We start from the raw sequence: 19,961 nt of genomic DNA on the forward strand, positions 1-19,961 counted from the left end.
ACACACACACACACACCTCACCTCCCAGAGGAACTCACAGATCTCTCATTATCTAGTGCTCTAAGCACAGGCTCTCAGCTGACCCCAGTCAAGGTGAGTCTTTACTCCCCCCATCCCAGTTGTTTATTGGCAATGAGCTCAAAGGGATGACAAATTTAGCATTCACAAAATCATCACACACCAGTCACTTGATTGGAAAGACTGATGGGAAAGATCCTGAAGGCCCCTCTTTAATAGCAAGTGGATAGGCAGGGGCCTGGAGAATGGGTGGAGCAGCCTTAGATCACCTCTGGTTAGTAGGCATGGTTACAGAAGAAGAGAGATTCACTGGCTTCAGATCCAGACTTACCACTTGGAGTATACTTTACTTGACAAGCTAGGCTGTTGGCCAGGGCACACTTGATGTACTCCTCCTGGATAGCCTTCAGATTCTCCTTCTTCCTGCCACAGGCCTTTGGAGCAGAAGCCTACAGGACTCAGCGATAGGAGAAAGTCAAGCCATGGCTTTAGCAGGGAGCATTTGTTGATAGCATTGAGGTTTATCGACACCTCTTTCTGACTCTGACTTCTAGACAGAAAAGTGACCCCAGGGACAGCAAGGGGCACTTTGTTGTCAGGAGCCATAATAGGAAAAGGATATTAATAGTAGGAATCTTTCCTAAAATGAATCCCTTACAGCCTTGCTGTTAAGGATGTACTTGTGGCAGAGTATATAAAAATACAAGGTAAGCCATTTCAGGATGGTCAATTGTTAGTTATTAGCTTGTCCCATCATGGCTCCTGACACTTTGTGACTAAGTATTGTGACAGTTGCCATGACATTCTCCTCACTGGAAAATCTTGGGGTGTAAGCATGACCTGGTGTGACCATGTTGGGCTTCAGCAATATGTCCTCCAGATAGACAAAATGGTCATTTAGGGCCTTGAAGACAGCTGCCAGCACCTTTTCTGTTACACACCGATAGTGTTTCAAGTCATGGTCCCCACCAGGGAGAATTTCAGGCTCCAAAGTGAGTACAGTGCCATTATGCTGGCAGATGTTGCCATAACCGGCCAAAACATTGGTATTTTCCCTGATGGCAAGGGCTGGAGTATGTTCTCTAATCTTATTCCACACACCTCTTGGTAAGGTCAGCCCCATCTTTCTTACACTGGGAACAGTAATTAGATAACCTATCCAGTGTGGTGCTCCTGGCAGGAACCAATGATAAGGTCATTAGACAAGACCAGCCTTTTCAAAGGTTGCATCCTGTCTTTCTCACTCAGGGATGTAACCCATTAAATAATCGTTCAAGATCTAATAACAGTCCTTGCTTGTCTATAGAAAACCCTAGGCAAAATTGTAGAATATACCATTGGAGTCATCAGCCAGGAAGCCAGTGCTGATCTAATCTTAATAACCATTAAATTCAATCCTGAAGCTCTTGCCACAGAGATAAGTGATAATACCTAGCTAGTAAAGAGGTAAACTATGCCCGTTATTTGTAACCCATTATTGCGATTAACTATGTATGACAGTAACACTTGCTTTTGAGATGTCTCTGTGACTTCTTTGCAGTTTCAGGAGAGTAAGAGTGAGTTAAGCTTAATTCATCAGTCTATTCAGATTATTCCACAGTATGATCCATCATCCCAAATATTAGTGAGATGATATATTGCAATACTATTCAGATAAATATACCACAGTTTCAACTCTCATTAAATATTGTATAACTATGTGAGTGTATATGTAGTATGTTATAATTGTTGTTAGGATATATTGGTTGTAAGTATAAGAAGGAAAGAGGAAAGAAAGGAAGAAAGAAAGAAGAAAAGAAAGAAAGAAAGAAAGAAAGAAAGAGGAAGAAAAAGGAAAAGAATAGAAAAGGAATGAATGAAGGAAGAAAAAACCAAAGAAACCAAAAAAAGCTCTTACCAGGATTTAAAAGGGTGCATGTATTAGAAAAGGACACACTTGTGTTTCAGGGAAGCTACTGTGGAATTCCTGCGGTCTCAGACCCCTTCAACCACAGCCTCCACATCCTCTACTTTCTTGATATCCACTCCAGTTTAGCTCACCTCAGGAGGTCAGTGTGGTGACAGTGTCATTTTTATCCAAACCAGAAAAAATTCCTTAAGTGATATGAGGTCACTCAGAAGCAGAGTTGCATAGGTTTAAAATGCCTGTGAGGCCCCTGAGCCCACAGCTCCTTCCTTCCTTTCCAAGGGCTGTGTCTCCTCTGTCCTCCTCCACCTGAGCAGCTTCCTGGGAGGATGCCACCAATCCTGATTCTCCTGACCTTTCTTCTGCCACTAGGAGCTGGAGCTGAAGAGTGACCATGCCTGTGGCAGAGATGCCATCCCGTGATACCTCTGTTTGGTGTCTTTCTGCCCAGCAGTAGTCAGACATTGTCCTGGAACTGAATCCAGGAGCTTTCTGAACCTCAGGTCCTGCTCCAAACCTAGACTTGGAAATCCAACACTGGCTAGATTTTCAACAAGGTCTGAGGAAGGGAGGTAATCTCAGAAACTTAGTAGCCAATAGCTTCTCACAGCTTTTTTTTTTCTTCTCCTGGAAACTGGATCATCCTTAGAGAGAAATGTGGCAGACAGTGCAAAGATGCAAAAAATGTACATCATTAACTTGACTTCAGCTGAGGAAAAGTCAGCCTTAACGACCAGCCTGCAACGAAGTAAGGCCCACAGCTAAATAATACGAGCACAATTTTATTAAGTTCATCCCCAGCCCTGCAGAAGAAAGAGGCCCAGGCTGACAAGATCCTGCACTGCATGCTCCACTAGCTTTGCAGTCGAGCTTTAGTTGGCCTCGTCACTTCTTCTGCAGGTCCCCAGCTACTCCCATTTGGAACAGCACATGACTCCAATATCCTCCCCGGCTCTGAATCCCACCAGCACTGATCTACCAGCTCCCCAGTGAACTACAAGCCTCTCATTCATGCAGCCAAAAGCATTTATGAGGACCTAAAATGTGTTGTCGACAGAAGAGCAGAATGTTAGAAAATCCACCACCATAGATGGGGCTTGGAGGCAAAAGGTGAGGAAATGACACCAATCAACATTATAGGTGTTGAGGCACCTCGCTATCAAAGAAAGAGCAATGGTGATAACCCAGGATATCCATGGCCCATAACATAATGAAGACATGACGAAATAACTTATGCCTCCATGTATTTGTAAAGCAGGGGCTAGAAGATAAGCATCTCTCTGAGACGAAGAGTCATCAAAAATTATTCTATGTGGAAGGATTTCTCTCTGAAACAGTTTTTGGGGACTGCAGATTCCACCTCTAATTACACTTTCCCTACATCTTTCCTCCTGACCTCATCTGTGGCTCCCAGAAACCCCAATATCCTTGCCTTTTCTTTCAGAGGAAATCATCGGGGGGGCGGGGGGGACATGAGGTTGTGCCCCACTCCTGCCCCTACATGGCCCTTATTACATATGGGTATATTGACGGGAATAAGTTTTTGCGGACGTTTCCTTATTCGATATAATTTTGTACTGACAGCTGCTCACTGCAGGAGAAGGTGAGGAGAAACAGCTAGCTCACATTTTCTGAGATCCCCATTGGAGCTTCCGTCCTCTACTGTAGGTGCTCCCCTGGGGCTACTAGAAGGCAGAACTGTGAAAATTAAAGTCTGCTAAGTGGGAACATTTGAGAACTCAGAGCTAGCAGCACACTTGAGTTGGTCAACTGCACTGGCCAAACTAAAACAGGAGTTAGGGTTGAATGTTTACATTAAAAGTCAACACAGGATCAGAACAGGAGGGAATGTTGCCTAGATGCAAGAGGGAGCCCTCAGGAGTCTCATGTTTTTGAGAAACAGAGAGCAATATGTCTGAGAGTAAGGACCTCCCATGTCCTCAAGTCCCCCAACTAGTGCACCACCCTGCCCACCCTGCCCACCCTGCCTTTCACAGGTTGTGGATTGCTTCCTCTATGACTCCACATCTCTCCTCTCCACTCTGCTTTCTTCACAGCTCAATGAGAGTCATGCTGGGAGCCCACAACATCAGTGTACAAGAGAGGACATGGCAGATCATTACTGTGGAAAAAGTTATTCCCCACACGGCTTATAATTGTAGGGACCGCACCAATGACATCATGCTATTAAAGGTGAGACCTGACACCCTTCCACCCACATAGCTCCACCTACCCTTCACCCCCCAACACCTATCCTGGTGCCTGTGCTCTGCTTGGTGCAGGGCTAGTCCCTCCCTCCTGCTCTGATCCTGCTTCTTCCCTCTTTTCCATCCTGACTTTCAAAATATACCAGACTAGCAGAATCCTAGCTTAGCTGGTCCCTCCTATCTTTTTCCAATTAGCTAATGTACCATGTACCATGTACCATGCTCATGTGAGGCTGGGGGTTCTGTGTCATGTGGTTGGCTAGGGGAAAACATCCATCAGTGCCACTAAAGGATCTGCCTGCCTATGAGAGGCCCAACTAATCATCCAGGAGGACCACGAATGCAAAAAAACTTTCAGTCACTATTCTGAAACTATGGAGATTTGTGCTGGAAACCCAAAGAAAATACAGGCTTTTTTCAAGGTGGGTTTCAAACATTTAACAGACAAAATGCAGGGAGAAAGGAATCTGGTATTGGCCTGCATGTGAAAATGGCCAAACCTTCAACACTACCTCAGAGAAGGAAAAACTCCAAAGTGCAGCTTTTAGTCCTTTGCATGGGTGTAGCAAGAAAGGAAGATGGGGAAACATCTGTCATCTCAAAGCAGTACAAATTACCTTAGAGTATACCCGAGGATTTCAGAGAAAGCTTTGGATTGAGCTAGAAGGAAAAGTTGGGCCTCCCTGGAGCTCTGGTACTGAAGGAAGTCGGAAAACCTGTCCTGGTCCTGATTAAACAGTTAGCCTTGCCAGGAGGAGGTGAGAAAAACAGTCAGAGGAAGCCAGGCTAAGTTCTTCCTTTCTCGGCCTACAGGGTGACTCTGGGGGACCCCTTGTGTGTGACAACAGAGCTTATGGAGTTGTAGCTTACACAAAACAATAGGACAATCTCTTCAGGAGTCTTCACTAAGGTTGTATGCTTCCTGACGTGGATAAACAGAAAAATGAAGTTGCTTTAACAGGTGTTAAAACACCTGTGCCGACCAGCCTGTCTGTCCTCAGGCAAGAATGATGTGCAGTGGGCAGCAACGGCTGAAAATTCATAATAAATAACCTCTGGAGTGCATCTAACTGAAGCTCTTTGCTGTTTGAGCCACATCATCATCTGTGCACCTTGCTGGTCTAGGCAGACCTCTCCTGTCAGTTCTGGGCTTTGCTTCCTCCTCCTTCCTCAGCCCCTCTTCTTACTGGAACTTCAGGCTACACAATTCCCACATGTTTACCACCCATACATGGTGGGAGGTAGAGTGCTGTTTCTTTGGCATTTGGCAGAGAGTCAAACAAGGCGTTGGTGAAGAATGATTTGATTCTGAGAGTTCAGAAGGCTGTGGGTCCTGCCACCCATTCAGTTTCCTGTTTCCTGGACCTCCCCATCTCTGTCATGGCAGGGGACTCTTGTCACCTGAATTATCTGCTGTTACATTGAGCTTTCCTATCTGGCTTCTATGCTCCCCAAAATAACAACTCTGAGACTGATTTATGTATGAATAAATGCTTAAGTCAAAAGTCTGTGTCCCACCTAGGAACTCCCTCTATACTTCCTCCCTTTCAGTACATTAAAAGGTTCTTTCTCTAACTATAATAAACTTAATACAATAACAACATTTACAAAAGAACTATAAGGTAAGATTTATATTCACAATGTCCAGTCCATATGTATTTGGAAACCTTGGAGCTAATATTCTATTATCTATCCTATTTTGCTAAGTTCAAAGTTCTGTACCTAAATCAATTTCTATCATAACTTGAATTACCAACTTAAAACATCTTCTTAGTCTTAACAACATTTTATTAAATCCTAAACAACTTAAGTTTAATTCTGAGACTATAGCTAGTTAGGGTTTAATCCCATCAGAGACCTGAGAAGGAATAAATATCACTGGAGTAATTAGGAAATGCAGTCAAGAAGTTTCCAAAACTTTAGAAATGATAGAGAAAGTTGACTGTCTGGATAGTTTCCCCAAATTTCTCTGTGTCATCTTCAGCCTTCTGGCCCAGAGTATCTGACAGATTATTCTGTGAAGCAATGAATGTGAAGAACTGCTTACCCTGTCTTGGTAAGCAAGGTTCAACAGCCAACTTCCCTGCATCTTGTCTGTCCAGTTTGCACAGGATACTGTCAGCAGTTGAAACAAGGATAGGTTCTTGCACAGTGACTAATTAGCCTCTTTTGAAGCAATCTCCATAAGGAGGTTCTTCAATGTTAATCGTTTTCTTTGAAGTAGAATGGGGGTGCTCCCAGGAGCAGACCTGCTTCTTTGTCAAAAGGATTATTAAAGATGTTGGTAAAACATCTTTAAATGTCATATTCTTTAGATCTCTGAGGTTTTTGAAGATCATTTATCTATCTATCTGTCTGTCTGTCTGTCTGTCTGTCTGTCTGTCTGTCTGTCTATCTATCTATCTATCTATCTATCTATCTATCTAGTATATATGAATTGTTTGTTTCTAGCTATTTACTATTTATTTGTTCAACCTAGAAAGCATATTTCGGTAATTAACTAAATTATTATCCAATAGGACCATGAGTTTGTCTGACTGCTAATTTACATTTATTAATTATTCTAAATGGTTTTTAATAGCAGTTTTCAAAAGAACTAGAAGTTAACACTGAATTTTAAAGAATTATATAGGTATAATACCTTAAAAAGAGTTGATATATAGTATGATGTAACCAAATATAAGCTTAATTTGTATCAATCAATATACAAAGACATATAGCAATGTAAGATTTTTGGCTAGTAGTAGCTCTATAGTTTCAGAGTAGATTTAATAATCTACTGTTTATTCCTGTTATATCCTCATTTTCTTTTCATCCCTTCTCTCTCCCTTTCCACCTAACACAGATAGGAGAGAAAGGAGGATACAGGAAAGAAAAAAAAAGAGAAAAATAAATCTCTGATTCTAACCTCCTATACTTTGTCTCCTCCCTGATCAAGACCATTAAATTTGTAGCCAAGCTGCTTTCAACAACAACAACAACAACAACATCCATCACCCATTGAAAGACCAAAACTCATCCAACCCACCTCTTGAGAATGGGGTTTTGCTCTCTTAAAAATTTCTTCATTGCTGATTTAGGGTGTCATTTTCCTTTTCGGGGCTCCCTAAACATGGGATATTGGTCAATCTTAGTAGAACTAGCTGTCGTATTTGTTGTACAGTCTCTGCATGCTGTGAAAATTCAGGTTTACATGAAGTCCTGACTCGAAAAGTCTGAAAAGCTGGAGCAGTTGGGGTTGGCAGCTTTCTTTGAAGCTGTCCTGGAAGCAGGTTTTGATGAAACAGATATGAAGGAAGTTTGAGGTCGGATCACTTGAGCTACTTGTCTTCCTTGGTGTCTGGTCCATATAAACTTTCAAAGATATTATTCATTTCTGTATTGACATACGTATGGAATGTACAGTGTGAAAAACTCATTTAAGAAGATTGTCTGATTTCTGTTTGAGGAGGCACAGTATATGTACCTGTCTCATAAGTTAGTTTGGATTGTATAAACAAACTGCAATCTAATTTTTTATCTATGCCATTTGAAAGGATGCTATGATAAGTCCTAAAGACTCTGGAGCTAATGTGATTTATTGGCTATACACAGCTGAAGAGCTGGCTGGGAACCTTTTCCTGTCTCAGCCAGTCTCAGAGCTGCTCCCATGCAGAGGGATCGCCTTATTTATTTCTTGTTGTTTTTTTCTTCTCTTTTTCTTCTTTCTTCCTGTTTGTAGTCAAGATCTTCAGGAGTTCTTCCCTAGTCAAATCTGATTTTCCTCAGTTTGGATGAGTCAACAACCTTTTCTCTCCTGTTGAAATAAAGACAAAATCTCCCTAATGCGACATATTTCCTGCCCTCCATTCCAAGGCTATCATATATATGGATTGATCTAACTCATCAGTCCCTTCCAAATTCCAGTGCATTTTAGCAGCTGTGTTATCTGTCTCATTGATTTTTTTTTTTAAAACTCAAAGTCAATAAATCACTGTTCAACCTATCTCTGGAAAATCTCATATTCCCCTTCTGTTCTGTGATCATTTCCTTTCAAGTCCTACTAGTTCTCTCTCTACAATTGCTTGACCTGTAGGATTGTAATATAAATCTGTAACATGTTTCATGTCATGATGTTTAAAGTATTGTTGTGTCCCAATGGGTACATATGCCTGAGCATCATCTGCTCCAAACTGCAAAAGCATTTCTAAGATAGCTATCATCTCTCATAAATGTATAATCTCAGAATCATCCTTCTCAGAGTTCAAGGCAAAAGCCCTTTGGAATTCTGAATGTGTATCGATAGTATGGTGTATCAACATGTGTACATACCTTAATTCTCTAAACTCTATAAAATGAAGCACATAATCTATTGTATGACACTGCTCTAAGATAACATCATGAAGTAGGATCTGGATTCTTAACTCGAGATACTGCATCTCTAGGAGTTGCCATTCTAGCTCCTCAATCCTTTGTGAGTTTTTTTTTTAAATCTGGAACTACCTTTTTTGCTGTTATTTTAGGTTCCAGATTGGATTCTTCTGAAGGTTCTTTATTCTGATTTAAAGAATCCTCTAACCTTTGTTCTATGATCTCCCATCTAGGATTCTTTCTTTCAGTCTTCTCCTAATGTAAGTCTGTTTACTCTGATCTCTCTTAAAGATGATATACAAAATTGTAATTGTTATTAAAAATAATTATTTGATGCTTATAAGTGAAACAAAATCATAAAGAATACAGATGCATTGTGTTACTTTGGATCTCTCTATTCTTAACTCAGAATCTATTTTTCTTTTGTAAACTCTAACTCTCTCCTTCCTTTAGAGACTTTACTTTCTTATTTTTAAAGTATTTTTTCAATGAGCTTTTGTACCCAGTTTATCTTCTCTTTTATTGTTTTCAAACTTAACACCTTACCACTTCAGGAGCTTGGGACTTTTTAGTCCCATTGCAGCTCTGGAAAAATCTGCAGGGACCTCAGGCCAGCATGTGTCTATAGCGGCTAACTCTGCCTCCTTAGCTCCATCTAATGGGGCTGCCAATTGCTGTTTCCCCAAAGCTCCTTCTCCCTTGGGTTGGTCCCTTTCTCTGGGAAGTTGTAGTCTTTTCCTGAGTGGACCCAAATTGGGTCACCAGTCTTTATCACACTAACAATCTTTCTCTGAATCCATGCCAGGCTTGGGAAAAGCCACAGCTACTGTATGAGCCACCTCAAGCTCAGGTCCAAGAGAGACTGCAGAGTGAAGCCTCTTCTTGTACCCTCTGCTGGCTTTGCTGCTTTCTTTTCTTTAAAGGTCAGGCTTCCTGTTCAACTAGCTCACAACTGCCTGACTTCTAGTCTGGCTCTCATGTCTGGAACTTTTGGCCTAATGCCAGAATCGTTTTGTTGTAAGCCACATTAGATGCCATCTGTAGCTGTGAGCTGTTCTACCTGGCCTCTATGTTCCCCCAAAATAATGGTTCTGCGACTGAATTATGCATAAATAAATTCTTATGGAGAAAGCTTGGGTATGTTCCCCAACTATATCATAACTTACTTATCCACTTGTTCTAGTCTCGGTCCTACCATATGGCTTGTTACTTCCTCCCAGGTTCATCCATCTCTTCCTCAGCTTTTCTGGGTGAATCCTTTCCATGCCTCTCTCTACCCAAGAAATATTCTCTACATACCTGAATTACAACCTCCTCTTTACAGCCCAAGTTCATAGCCCATAAGCTTCCTAATTGACAAGTGACGCTTTCAAACATTACACAAGAGATTCCCTTTACAGTCTGCAGTCTAGAAGGCTGAGACATCCTTCTGATAGCCCCAGGATCAACCTGGTCCTGTTTCCCAGCTCAGCTCAGAACTCAGTCAACTTCAATACCCGTTGCTCACCTTCCTGTATTTTCTATCCAATTTCATCTAGCTACCAGTAGTTTCCAATACAGCCCCTTCTCCCCGAGGCCTGACTTAAGCTAGCCTTTTACTCCTCTATCTATAAGTTCCAAGCACTATGGAGTCGGTCCTGCCTTATATTCTAGCCAGACTTGGGCTGCAAGTCACCTGATGCTCACTCCTTCCAAGTAGGCTTGACTGGTTGAGCCCTTTTTCAACCCAAGTCTTTCATGGAGATAGAAACTGATGAATGACTTCCAGGCTCTCAGCAACCCTGGCTCAGCCAAGAACCTCGGCCTCCCCCTGCTGGCCACATGGGTATATGTCAGTTTGTGAATATTAGGGATCCAAAGGATGCTAGGCTAGAAGTATACTTTGACATCATCAATCAACACTTGTAGGTCTCTGGCTTTGTGCCAGGTACACAGTAGACTCCTTCACCTTCATCCTTTGTTTCTTTAGGCAGCTCAGTGTGGCACAAATGGATCTATATCTGGAATGCACAAAAAATAATGTTTTAAAATGGGATTAAATTTACTTTATTCCAACAGTGCCACATGCATGGTCTTCTTGAGTTCAGAATGCAGTGTGTAGAGCTGGGAGAAAGTTGTAGACTCTCCAACCCTGTGTTTCTCAATGTACATCATGTGTAGCCTTTATCAAAAGAAGTGGGCAGAGCGAGGCTTTAGCTTGCTTGACATTCAAACCATAGACCCTGTCAACCCAGCTGAAGTATAAGACAGCTCATGGTGACCCATGTGACCCTGTTCAAGTCCCTTACACAGCAGCACTGTTAAATTGTACTTTTCTTCCTTCTCCCTCCCATACATTACACCCTGATCACAGTTTCCCTCTCTCCATGTCTCACAGTGCCCACCCCATTTTTCCAGATCCATTCTTCCCTTATTTCCTTTCAGACAAAGGCAAGCTTGCCAAGGATATCAACTGAACACAGCTTAACAAGTTACAATAAAACTAGGCACAGACCTTCATATCAGGACTGAACAAGGTGGCCCAGTAGAAGGAAAAGGATCCACAAGCAGGTGGAAGAGTCAGAAAAATGTCCACTCCCACTGTTAGGAGGCCTACAAGAACATGAAGCTACATAACTGTAACACATACACAGAGGACCTAGCTCAGATTATGCTCCGTGGTTGTCATTTCAGTCTCTGTGAGCCCCTATGAGCCCTGCTTTGACGATTCTTTGGGCCGTGTTCTCCTGGTGTTCTTGACTCCTTTGGGTCCTAGAATCCATCCTGCCCCCTTTCAGAGGGGCTTTCCCTGAGCTCCACCTAATGCTTGGCTGTGAGTTTCTGCAACTGCTCCCATCAGTTGCTGGGGGAAGCCTCTCTGATGAAAATTGGGCTAGGCATCCAACTATGTGTATAGCAGATCAGCAGGAATCACTCCATTGACTTCTCTTTATGGCTAGTTGTGTTTGGCTCTATCCTAGTTCTCTGGGCATTCTCGGCTCTGGCTCTTGACCATCCAGGCAGTGTCAGGCATTGGCATCCTCTCACTGTATGAGCCTCATGTTAGACCAGTCATTGTTTGAGCACTGGACAATTTCTGTACCATCTTTACTCTAGCACATTTTGTAACCAGGACAAGTTGTCCATCAAAGGTTTTGTGGCTGGGTTACTGTTCCAGTCTCACCACTGGATGTCTTGCCTGGTTACAGAAGATGCTTCATTTGTTCATTTGGACTCCATATCCCCCATTACCTGGGAGATTACTTTTCTAGAGTAACCATTATGGATGCCAGGGTGTTTCTAGTGCACTAGGTTTCCACATTGCCCTGCTCCCCATACTTCAATTCCGGTAGTCTCCCAGTACACTCTCCCTTTTCTGCCCTCTCTACCTGGTTGTTTCTGATCACACCTTCACCTACCCCAGTCCATCTGCAAAAATCTATTCTATTTCTCCTTCTGAGGAGATCTATGATTCCCTCCAGAGCACTCTTTTTCACTTAGCCTCTCTGGATCAGTGGATTATGGCATGATTATTCTTTACTTAACAGCTAATATCCACTTCCAGTGCCCAGCCTAGCATTACAAGATAAACTGAGCTAGGCAGCAAAGTGTGTCATTAATGATTACAGGGGTTGGGGGTGGCAAAAGTTGCTTACTTTTGGCAATTTTATACCTTTCTTTTTAACTCTTTGCTATTTTTGTGAAATATAACATGAGAATTTTTATATGCTTTGCATTAATTCAGTATGTTAATTTAACAGTATTAACTTTTTCACAATGTTGGTTCTGCCTATGCAGGAACAGGAAATATTTTTCCATCTTGAATAATTTTCTATGGTTTCCTTTTGTAATATCTTGAAACTTTGGAGAGAAGAAAACCACAGATTGAACATGACTAATAAGATAGCATATACATAAACCAGTAAACATGAGAATATAGTATAATATATTTATTATAATAATGGATAATAATGTGAGGAAAGAGAAAGGTAAAACTAAGGGGCTGTGGAAGATTGAAGACAGGTGATGGACATGAGATATGAAAGAGTATGTTAAACTAATTGTTATTTTTATTACTTTTTTAACCTTATTGACTATGCACCTCAATCCCACTCATCTTTTCATCCCTTCTTATCTACCTTCTGCTGTGTAACTTCCATCCAAGAAAAAGAAAACAAAATGTGATGGAATTTTAAAAATCTTGTCATGAAAGCTGTAGTATGTCACAATGTGTCTCACAGTCTACCCTTTTATCCACATATCTTTACTTGCAAATGTTCATTGAAATGAGTCATTGGCCTGTTTCAAGGCCACTGTCTTCTGCTGCACTGTCTATACTGGATCCTCATGAGTGCTCCTCTCAGATATTGTGTTGTTGCCCTGGGTCATGGAGATCCTGTGGCTATGATTTTATAAGACTGAGTCCCTTCACATGCTCCAGTAGTTCATGGATTAGGTAGATGTTGGGGTGGGCCAACTCAAAGCCCTGCATTTGGTTCTAGAAGATTGCTGAGATGATCAGCCTACCAGCAGTCCTGTATGTATACTACCAAGGTTAGCTCTCCTGTACTTCCCTGGCTAGTTCACCCAATGATGCAGGCACCAAGGGACAGGGTTAGCTGTTCTGTTTTCACATCCTTTCAGTTGCACATTGATGCCTTTAACATGGTGGTCAGCTCTACTGTGCTGCCCAGACCAGGGTTAGGGCCTGCTCTCTCTCCCTGGTGCTGCAGCCTATGCTGGCTGGGGCCAGCTCACATGCCTACCTCAGGTGGTGAAGGAGTAGTGTGTAAGGAGATGGCTTCCATGACAACCCTTGAGAAAGGAAGTACAGGGCCAGCTCTCCCACACTAACACTGTCAGTGGCTTACTTGTATCCCACTGACTGATACCAGAACAAATGTCATAACTTACATGTGTACACTTTACTTACTAGATATCAAAAACATGGATCCTGCTTCATGGTTTTAATAGATTCTCTCTCTGTGGTCACCCATACAATGAGAATTATTCTGTTCTGTAAGGATTTTAAGTAATATATCTATGTGTGCAGATATGTCATTATTCACAGTCCATTTCAGGGGAAATATTTACACTCATTGTAGCTTGTATAAGTAATATACATCCCAAAGAAGTTATCCCTTTAAAGTGTCTCAGACCTGACAATGGTGACTGGGAAGCTGTATCGGACATATGTTCCTGACCCACCATTGCTTATCTATACCCCTGATAGGACAAGATTCCTTGCCTCAAATTTTTAGACCTTGTGGAACAGAGAATCAAAAAGAGAAGTTATAATGACTCTTGTATTTTTCTTAAATGTGATCAGGTATTTGGACTCAATCTTGGACTGGTCTAGAAATCAATCCAATATTGGAAATAACAGTCTTCATTTGGAAGACTGGTTCTGGACATTTTCAGAGATATATTTGGAAGTTAGCTGCAATTCTCTATGATGGTATGTTAGCAAGAGATAAAGTTGGGGCAGGATCCGGATTTCAAACAAGTGTTAGCACATGTGCTAAGGCTCTTTTAATTTTCAAGTCAAAATTACTTTTGTTTCTTCTACAGTATTTAATGTAAGTTGCATTGATTGCACACCTTCTAATTCTGTTAGTGTGTTGAAATCTGGCATGTCTGTCATGGAGGTCTATCAACCAGCTTTTGTTTCATTGCCTTGAGTATCACAGAACCTTGGTGTTCTGAAAAGGCTTGCAAGTACTGGAAGAAGTGAATCAGGCTTTAAGCAGAAGCAAGAGAGCAGTGGGCTTGACTATTGCTGGTATAACAGTTTCAATTACACTAATTGCTAGCACCATTGCTTCTGCAATTGCTTTGACATAAGAAGTTGAGACAGCTACTTTTGTTAATCATTTAGCCAAAAATGTTACTAATGTGTTGAATACACAAGAGGATTTAGATAGGCATTTGGAACAATGGATTGATGTTCTTTTTCCTATTCAAATTATTGGAAGGAGGTTCAGAGTTTAAGAGTAAAGAGCCATCTCAAGTCTCATGCCTAATACCATTGGATTCATGTTAGTTCTAAAATTTACAATGGTAGTCATTATAAATTAGGAAAAAGTTTAAAGACAGTTGCAGTGTATTTGGCATAATTCTAACACCTCTCTGGATGTTTTCACTTTGCATAGTGAGGTTGTGAATTTCAAGAATGCTGCTCTGATGAGTATTGATGCAGTAGATATGGTAGACAAAATTATCCATGGCCTGAGGCAAGTATTTCTATTTTGGTCAAGCTTCAAGAATGGCAGATATAGCTTGACCATGCTAGCCCTTTTTGTCCTGGAAATACTTTTATCCCTGCCCATCATGTTAAAGCTTGTCTTTAACAACATCAACATGTTGGCAGCCAGAGTACACGGCTTGAACCTAAAAATGGACTCCCAGACAGAGTTATTAAATTAACAGTCTGGCAAACCAAGGATGGGTAAGATTCTGCACAGAGCCTTACCAACCTAAGACAGAAGTGCATTGGTTTTGATAATTCGTATTCTATGATGGTTAAGAAAGGCATTCTTGGTAGAATGATGTAAGACAGGCTCAGTCTTGTTTATGAAATAAAAAAAGGGGGAGAAGTAAAGAGCTTTGTGGGCTGATTGGCAATAATCTGACATGGGCTAAGGATAAGGAAATGGGCTGCTTGGCAGAAATATGACATTGGCCAAGGACAATGAAGTGGGCTTCAGGCAGGAATCTGACATTAGGCTAGAAAAAAGAAGTACTTTCAGGTAGGAATCTAAATATTAGGCTAAAATAAAGAAGTAATTTCAGAGAGGAATCTACATTTTAGGCTAGAACAAGGAAGTAGGCTTCAGACATGAAAATGACTTTGGCTAGGACAGGGAAGTTGGCTCAGATATTTTGGTCATCCTGACAAGCTCTTAGAAACAATGGTCACAGGAGTGTTCACGGAATTTTGTTTATTGCCTTGCTTGTTCTTTGATTATTTGTGTTTATTGTCTTGCTTGACCCTTGACTATTTGCATCTATTGTATTTCTAGTTCCTTAACCTAGTACTGACCTTAGTACTTGCATGTAATTAAAATGGTATAAAAGCAAAAAGAAGGAAGAAGGATGGGATGGGGGGTTCTAGGGACAGGAAATGGGGAAAGGGGATGACATCTGAAATGTAAATAAACAAAATATCCAATAAAAAAGAAAAAAAGAACAAAAGAAAAAAAATCAAAGTGGCTAAGAAAAGCTAAAAGATTGCATACCTGTTGACTACATGACTAATTCTGATCCAATTAACATCAGGACTTTAGTTCACAACTAAGACAAGATAGCCTCCCATTGTCCCAAAATAAAATGTTAAAAATTAAAAGTATCTGAAAACCATGAAGCAGTGAGGGAAAAGCAGGACCAGAATACCTCTGAGGGTTTTCTGGACGTGCACACATGCACACACACACATGCATATACCCATTTGCTCAGGGCAATGCCAGCCTGTCTCACCTCCCAGAATGATCTCACAAGCCCTCATCATCTAGTGCTCTAAGCACAGGTTCTCAGCTCCCTCCATTCAAGATCAGGCATCTTAAGAGCTGGATCTCTGCCTCTCTCACTCCTGGATCTAGCTCATTAAATAATCATTCCAAATCTAATGATTTTGTTTGTCTACAGGAAATACTAGGCAGAGTTGTACAAAATGCCACTGGAGTCATCAGCAGGGAAGACAATGCTGATCTGATTTTACTGACTATTGAATTCAGTCCTGAAGCTCTTGCCCCAGAGATTAATGATAATACCTAGTAAACAGATGAAGTAGACCTGTCACTTGTGTTCCATTATTTCAGTTAACTATGTATGACAGTAATATGTGATTAGTGGATATGGGGCAAATACTTGCTTTTGAGATTTCACTGTGACTTATAGCAGTTTCAGGAAAGTCAGAGTGAGCTTTGATTAATACACAGGAATATTTAAACAGATTTTTCCAGTATGATCAGTCATCCCAGAGGTTAGTGAGATGGTGTATTGCAATACTGTCCAGGCAAATATGGCTCTGTATCAACTCCAATTAAGTGCTGTATAACACTTATGTATACTATGTATGCATAGTATGCTATAATTGTTGTTAGAATAAATTGGTTGTCAGAATTATTTTGCAAAGAAGAAGAAAAGAAGAAGAGGAGGAGGAGAAAGAAGGAAAGAAGAAAAAAAGTCCAAACACATCTTACCAGGATGCAAAGTGTAAGGGTATAAACCATAGAAAAGGACACATGTGTCTCCATACAGTCACTGTGGTCTTCCTGGGGCCTCAGGCTTCCTCAACCACAGCCTCCAACCCTCTACATTTTTGATCTTTATCCCAGCTTAGCTCATAGGATATCAATGTGGTGATAGTGTCATTTTTACCCAAGCCAGAAAAATTCCTTAAGTAATGTGTCAACAAATAGGAGCAAAGGTGCGTAGGTTTAAAATGCCTGTGAGGTCACTGAGCCCACACCTCCTTCCTCTCCTTTCAAGGGCTGTGTCTACTCTGCCCACCTTCAACTGAGCAGCCTTCCTGGGAGGATGCCACCAGTCCTGATTCTCCTGACCTTTCTTTTGCCACTAGGAGATGGAGCAGGTGAGTGAGCACCCCTGTGGCAGAGATGCCATCCCATGATACCTCTGCTGACTTTCTGCCCAGCAGTAGTCAGGCATTGTCCTGACACTGAAACCAGAGGCCTTTGAGCCTCAGGTCCCATACTAAACCCAGACTTAGAAATATGACACTGGCTTCACTCTTAACAAAATCTTAGGAAGGGAGATGTTCACAGAAAATTAGTAAGCACTAGCTTCTCTAAGCTTTTTTTTTTTTAAATCATCTGGAGACTGGATCATCCTTAGAAAGTGATGTAGCAGACAATGCAAAGATACAAAGTATACATCATTAACTTGATTACAACTGAGGGAAAGGCAGCTTTAATGTCCAGCCTGTAATGAAGTGAGTCCACCAGCTCAAGAGTATGAGCATCATTCATTAAGTCCACCCCCAGCCCTGCAGAAGAAAGAGGCCCAGGCTGACAAGATCCTGCACTGCATGCTCCACTAGCTTTGCAGTCTAGTTTTAGTTGGCTTTTCCACTTCTTCTGCAGGTCCCCAGCTATTTCTATCTGAAATAACACACTACCCCAATATCCCTGTGGCTCTGAATCCTACCAGCACTGACCCACTAAACCTCCAGTTAACTATAAGCATGGAACACAAAGCATTTACTGAGAACCCAAGATGTGTTAGGTACCAAAGAGAGATAATGTTAGAAAATCCACCTCTATAGGGCATGGGGGTAAAATGTGAGAAAACGACACCAGTCAATTTCACAGAGTTTAGGATGACTCACTAACAGTCAAAAACTAACGTGGATATTCACAGGATCCCCTCAGCCTTTACGTGATGAAGATAGAGCTTATCCCTCCATGTATGTGTAAAGCAGCAGCTGAGGGACAAGTCCCACAGCATGACTCAGAGACTTCAGAGTTAGCACATTAGTCCATGTGCAACGTATCCTGTTTGCCACAGGCCTGGGGAACTGCAGATTTGATCCACAATCATTCCATCCTTTGATCTACCTTGACGACCTTACCTGTTGCTCTCAGACATCCAATATTCTAGTTTTTTTTTCCCAGAGGAGATCATCGGGGGCCATGAGGTCAAGCCCCACGCCCGCCCTTACATGGCATTAGTTACATTTCTGAAAGTTAATGGGAATAGAAGTTCCTGTGGAGGCTTCCTGGTTCAAGACTACTTCGTGCTGACAGCTGCTCACTGCATTGGAAGGTGAGGAGAAGCAGCTTGCCCACGTCTTCTGAGAATCCCACAGGAGCTTCTGTCCTTTATTGTGGATGTTCCCCCTGACAGCTCACTAGAAGGCTAGACTGTGACAATGGGAGTCAGATGAGAGGTAAATTTAAGATCAAAGTGTAAGACGTCAGAGCCAGCAGCACACTTGAGTTGACCAACTGCACTGGACAAACTAGAGCAGTGGTTGAGGTTGAAAGTTCACATTAAAAGTCAATGCAAAATAGGGCATATTGCCTAGATGCAAGAAGGAATCTCCAGTAGTCCCATGTCCTTAAAAAGAAGAGAGCAGTAGGTTTGACCCTGAGGCTCTCCTGAGTCCTCAAGTCCTCTCAGCTAAAGCCCTAACCTACCTGCCCTGCCTTTCACAGCTCCTGCACTGCATCCTCTCTGACTCCAAATCTCTCCTCTCCACTCTGCTCTCTCCACAGCTCAATGATAGTAACACTTGGGGCTCACAACCTCCATGCACAGGAGGAGACTCAGCAGATCATCCCTGTGGAAAAAGCTATTCCCCACCCAGACTATAATCCTCTGGACCACTCCAATGACATCATGCTATTAAAGGTAAGACCTGTCCCCTCCCACCCACACTCCTCTGCCCATTCCTCACTCCTCCCATCTTGTGCCTGTGCTCTGCTTAGAGCAGGACTAGCCCTTCCCTCCTGCTCTGATCCTGCTTCTTCCCTCTCTTCCATCCTAACTTTAAAAGAGTCTCAGGCTAGCAGGCTCCTAGCTGAGCTGGTCTCTCATTACTCTTCCCAATCAGTTGGAGAGTAAGGCCAAGAGAACTAAAGCTGTGAGGCCCCTCAAGTTGCCTAAGCCCAGTGACCAGGTGAATCCAGGGGATGTTTGTGGTGTAGCTGGCTGGGGGAAAACATCCATCAATGCCACTAAAGGATCTGCCCTCTTAGAAGAGGCTGAACTGATCATCCAGGAGGACGAGGAATGCAAAAGACGATTCCGTCATTACATCAAGACCACGGAGATCTGTGCTGGAGACCCAAACAAAATAGAGGCTCCTTCCAAGGTGGGGATCAAGCAATTCACAGACAAAATCGAGAGTGAGAGGGTTTTGGGAGAGGGCAAGGTGTGAGAATGACAAAACCTTCAAGCCTCAGCTTGGGTCTCCTCTGTGGGCGAAGTAAGGGTGTAAGCTGGGAAAAATCTGTCATTTCAAACAGGATAAATTACCTCAGAGAATCCATGAGGACTTCAGGGAAAGACTAGGACTGGGCTAGAAGGAAAAGTTGGGCCTCCATGGAGCTCTGGTACTGAGAAAAGTTGGAACTTGTCCTGGCCATGATCTAAAGTTAGCATTGCCAGGAGGAGGTGGGGGAGAACAGAGCCAGAGGGAACCAGGCTCAGTTCTTCCTTTCTCTGACTGCAGGGTGATTCTGGAGGACCCCTCGTGTGTGACAACAAAGCTTATGGAGTTTTGTCCTATGTAAAATCCAAGAGGATCTCTTCAGGAATCTTCACTAGGGTTTTACACTTCCTGCCATGGATAAGCAGTAACATGAAGCACCTCTAACAGGTGTTAAACTGCCTGTGCCGACCAGCCTGCCTGACCTCAGGCAAGAACCACATGGAGTGAGCAGCAAAGGCTGAAAATTCATAATAAATAATCTCTGGAATGCATATAACTGAAGTTCTTTGCTGTTTGAGCCACTTCATTGTTTGTGGATCTTGCT

At 42.2% G+C, this 19,961-nt stretch overlaps 1 protein-coding gene and 2 pseudogenes across 3 annotated transcripts; 2 read left to right on the plus strand and 1 right to left on the minus strand.

Annotated features, from left to right (window-relative positions):
- Nucleotides 1-293: 293 nt before the first annotated feature.
- On the minus strand, nt 294-1,217 carry LOC114638806 (annotated as a pseudogene).
- A 1,036-nt stretch (nt 1,218-2,253) lies between these two features.
- On the plus strand, nt 2,254-5,089 carry LOC114638844 (annotated as a pseudogene).
- A 3,595-nt stretch (nt 5,090-8,684) lies between these two features.
- Nucleotides 8,685-19,908, plus strand: LOC114638821 (granzyme E-like). 3 transcript variants are annotated; one of them, XM_028787399.1, is made up of 6 exons: nt 8,685-8,741; nt 16,951-17,053; nt 18,096-18,246; nt 18,699-18,834; nt 19,037-19,331; nt 19,658-19,908. In XM_028787399.1, exons 2-6 carry the CDS (start codon nt 16,999-17,001, stop codon nt 19,660-19,662), a joined length of 642 nt encoding a protein of 213 aa, XP_028643232.1. In that variant the 5' UTR covers nt 8,685-8,741; nt 16,951-16,998; the 3' UTR covers nt 19,663-19,908. The 3 variants fall into 3 exon arrangements, with proteins under 3 accessions (XP_028643232.1, XP_028643231.1, XP_028643230.1); XM_028787398.1 differs by having other exon boundaries at nt 19,037-19,297; XM_028787397.1 differs by lacking the exon at nt 8,685-8,741 and having other exon boundaries at nt 16,999-17,053; nt 18,096-18,245; nt 18,686-18,834; nt 19,037-19,297; nt 19,658-19,801.
- Nucleotides 19,909-19,961: the final 53 nt, after the last annotated feature.

Source organism: Grammomys surdaster, unplaced genomic scaffold (assembly GCF_004785775.1).
Source record: "Grammomys surdaster isolate TR1022 unplaced genomic scaffold, NIH_TR_1.0 125630, whole genome shotgun sequence".
NCBI classification, from domain to species: domain Eukaryota; kingdom Metazoa; phylum Chordata; class Mammalia; order Rodentia; family Muridae; genus Grammomys; species Grammomys surdaster.

Excerpts from the sequence above, each read along its gene's own strand:
- LOC114638821 (XM_028787397.1), top strand. The coding sequence starts at position 16,999 with ATGCCACCAGTCCTGATTCTCCTGACCTTTCTTTTGCCACTAGGAGAT. Across the intron at positions 18,835-19,036 it reads ATGACATCATGCTATTAAAG|TTGGAGAGTAAGGCCAAGAG; the intron begins GTAAGACCTGTC and ends CTTCCCAATCAG. Across the intron at positions 19,298-19,657 it reads AAATAGAGGCTCCTTCCAAG|GGTGATTCTGGAGGACCCCT; the intron begins GTGGGGATCAAG and ends CTCTGACTGCAG.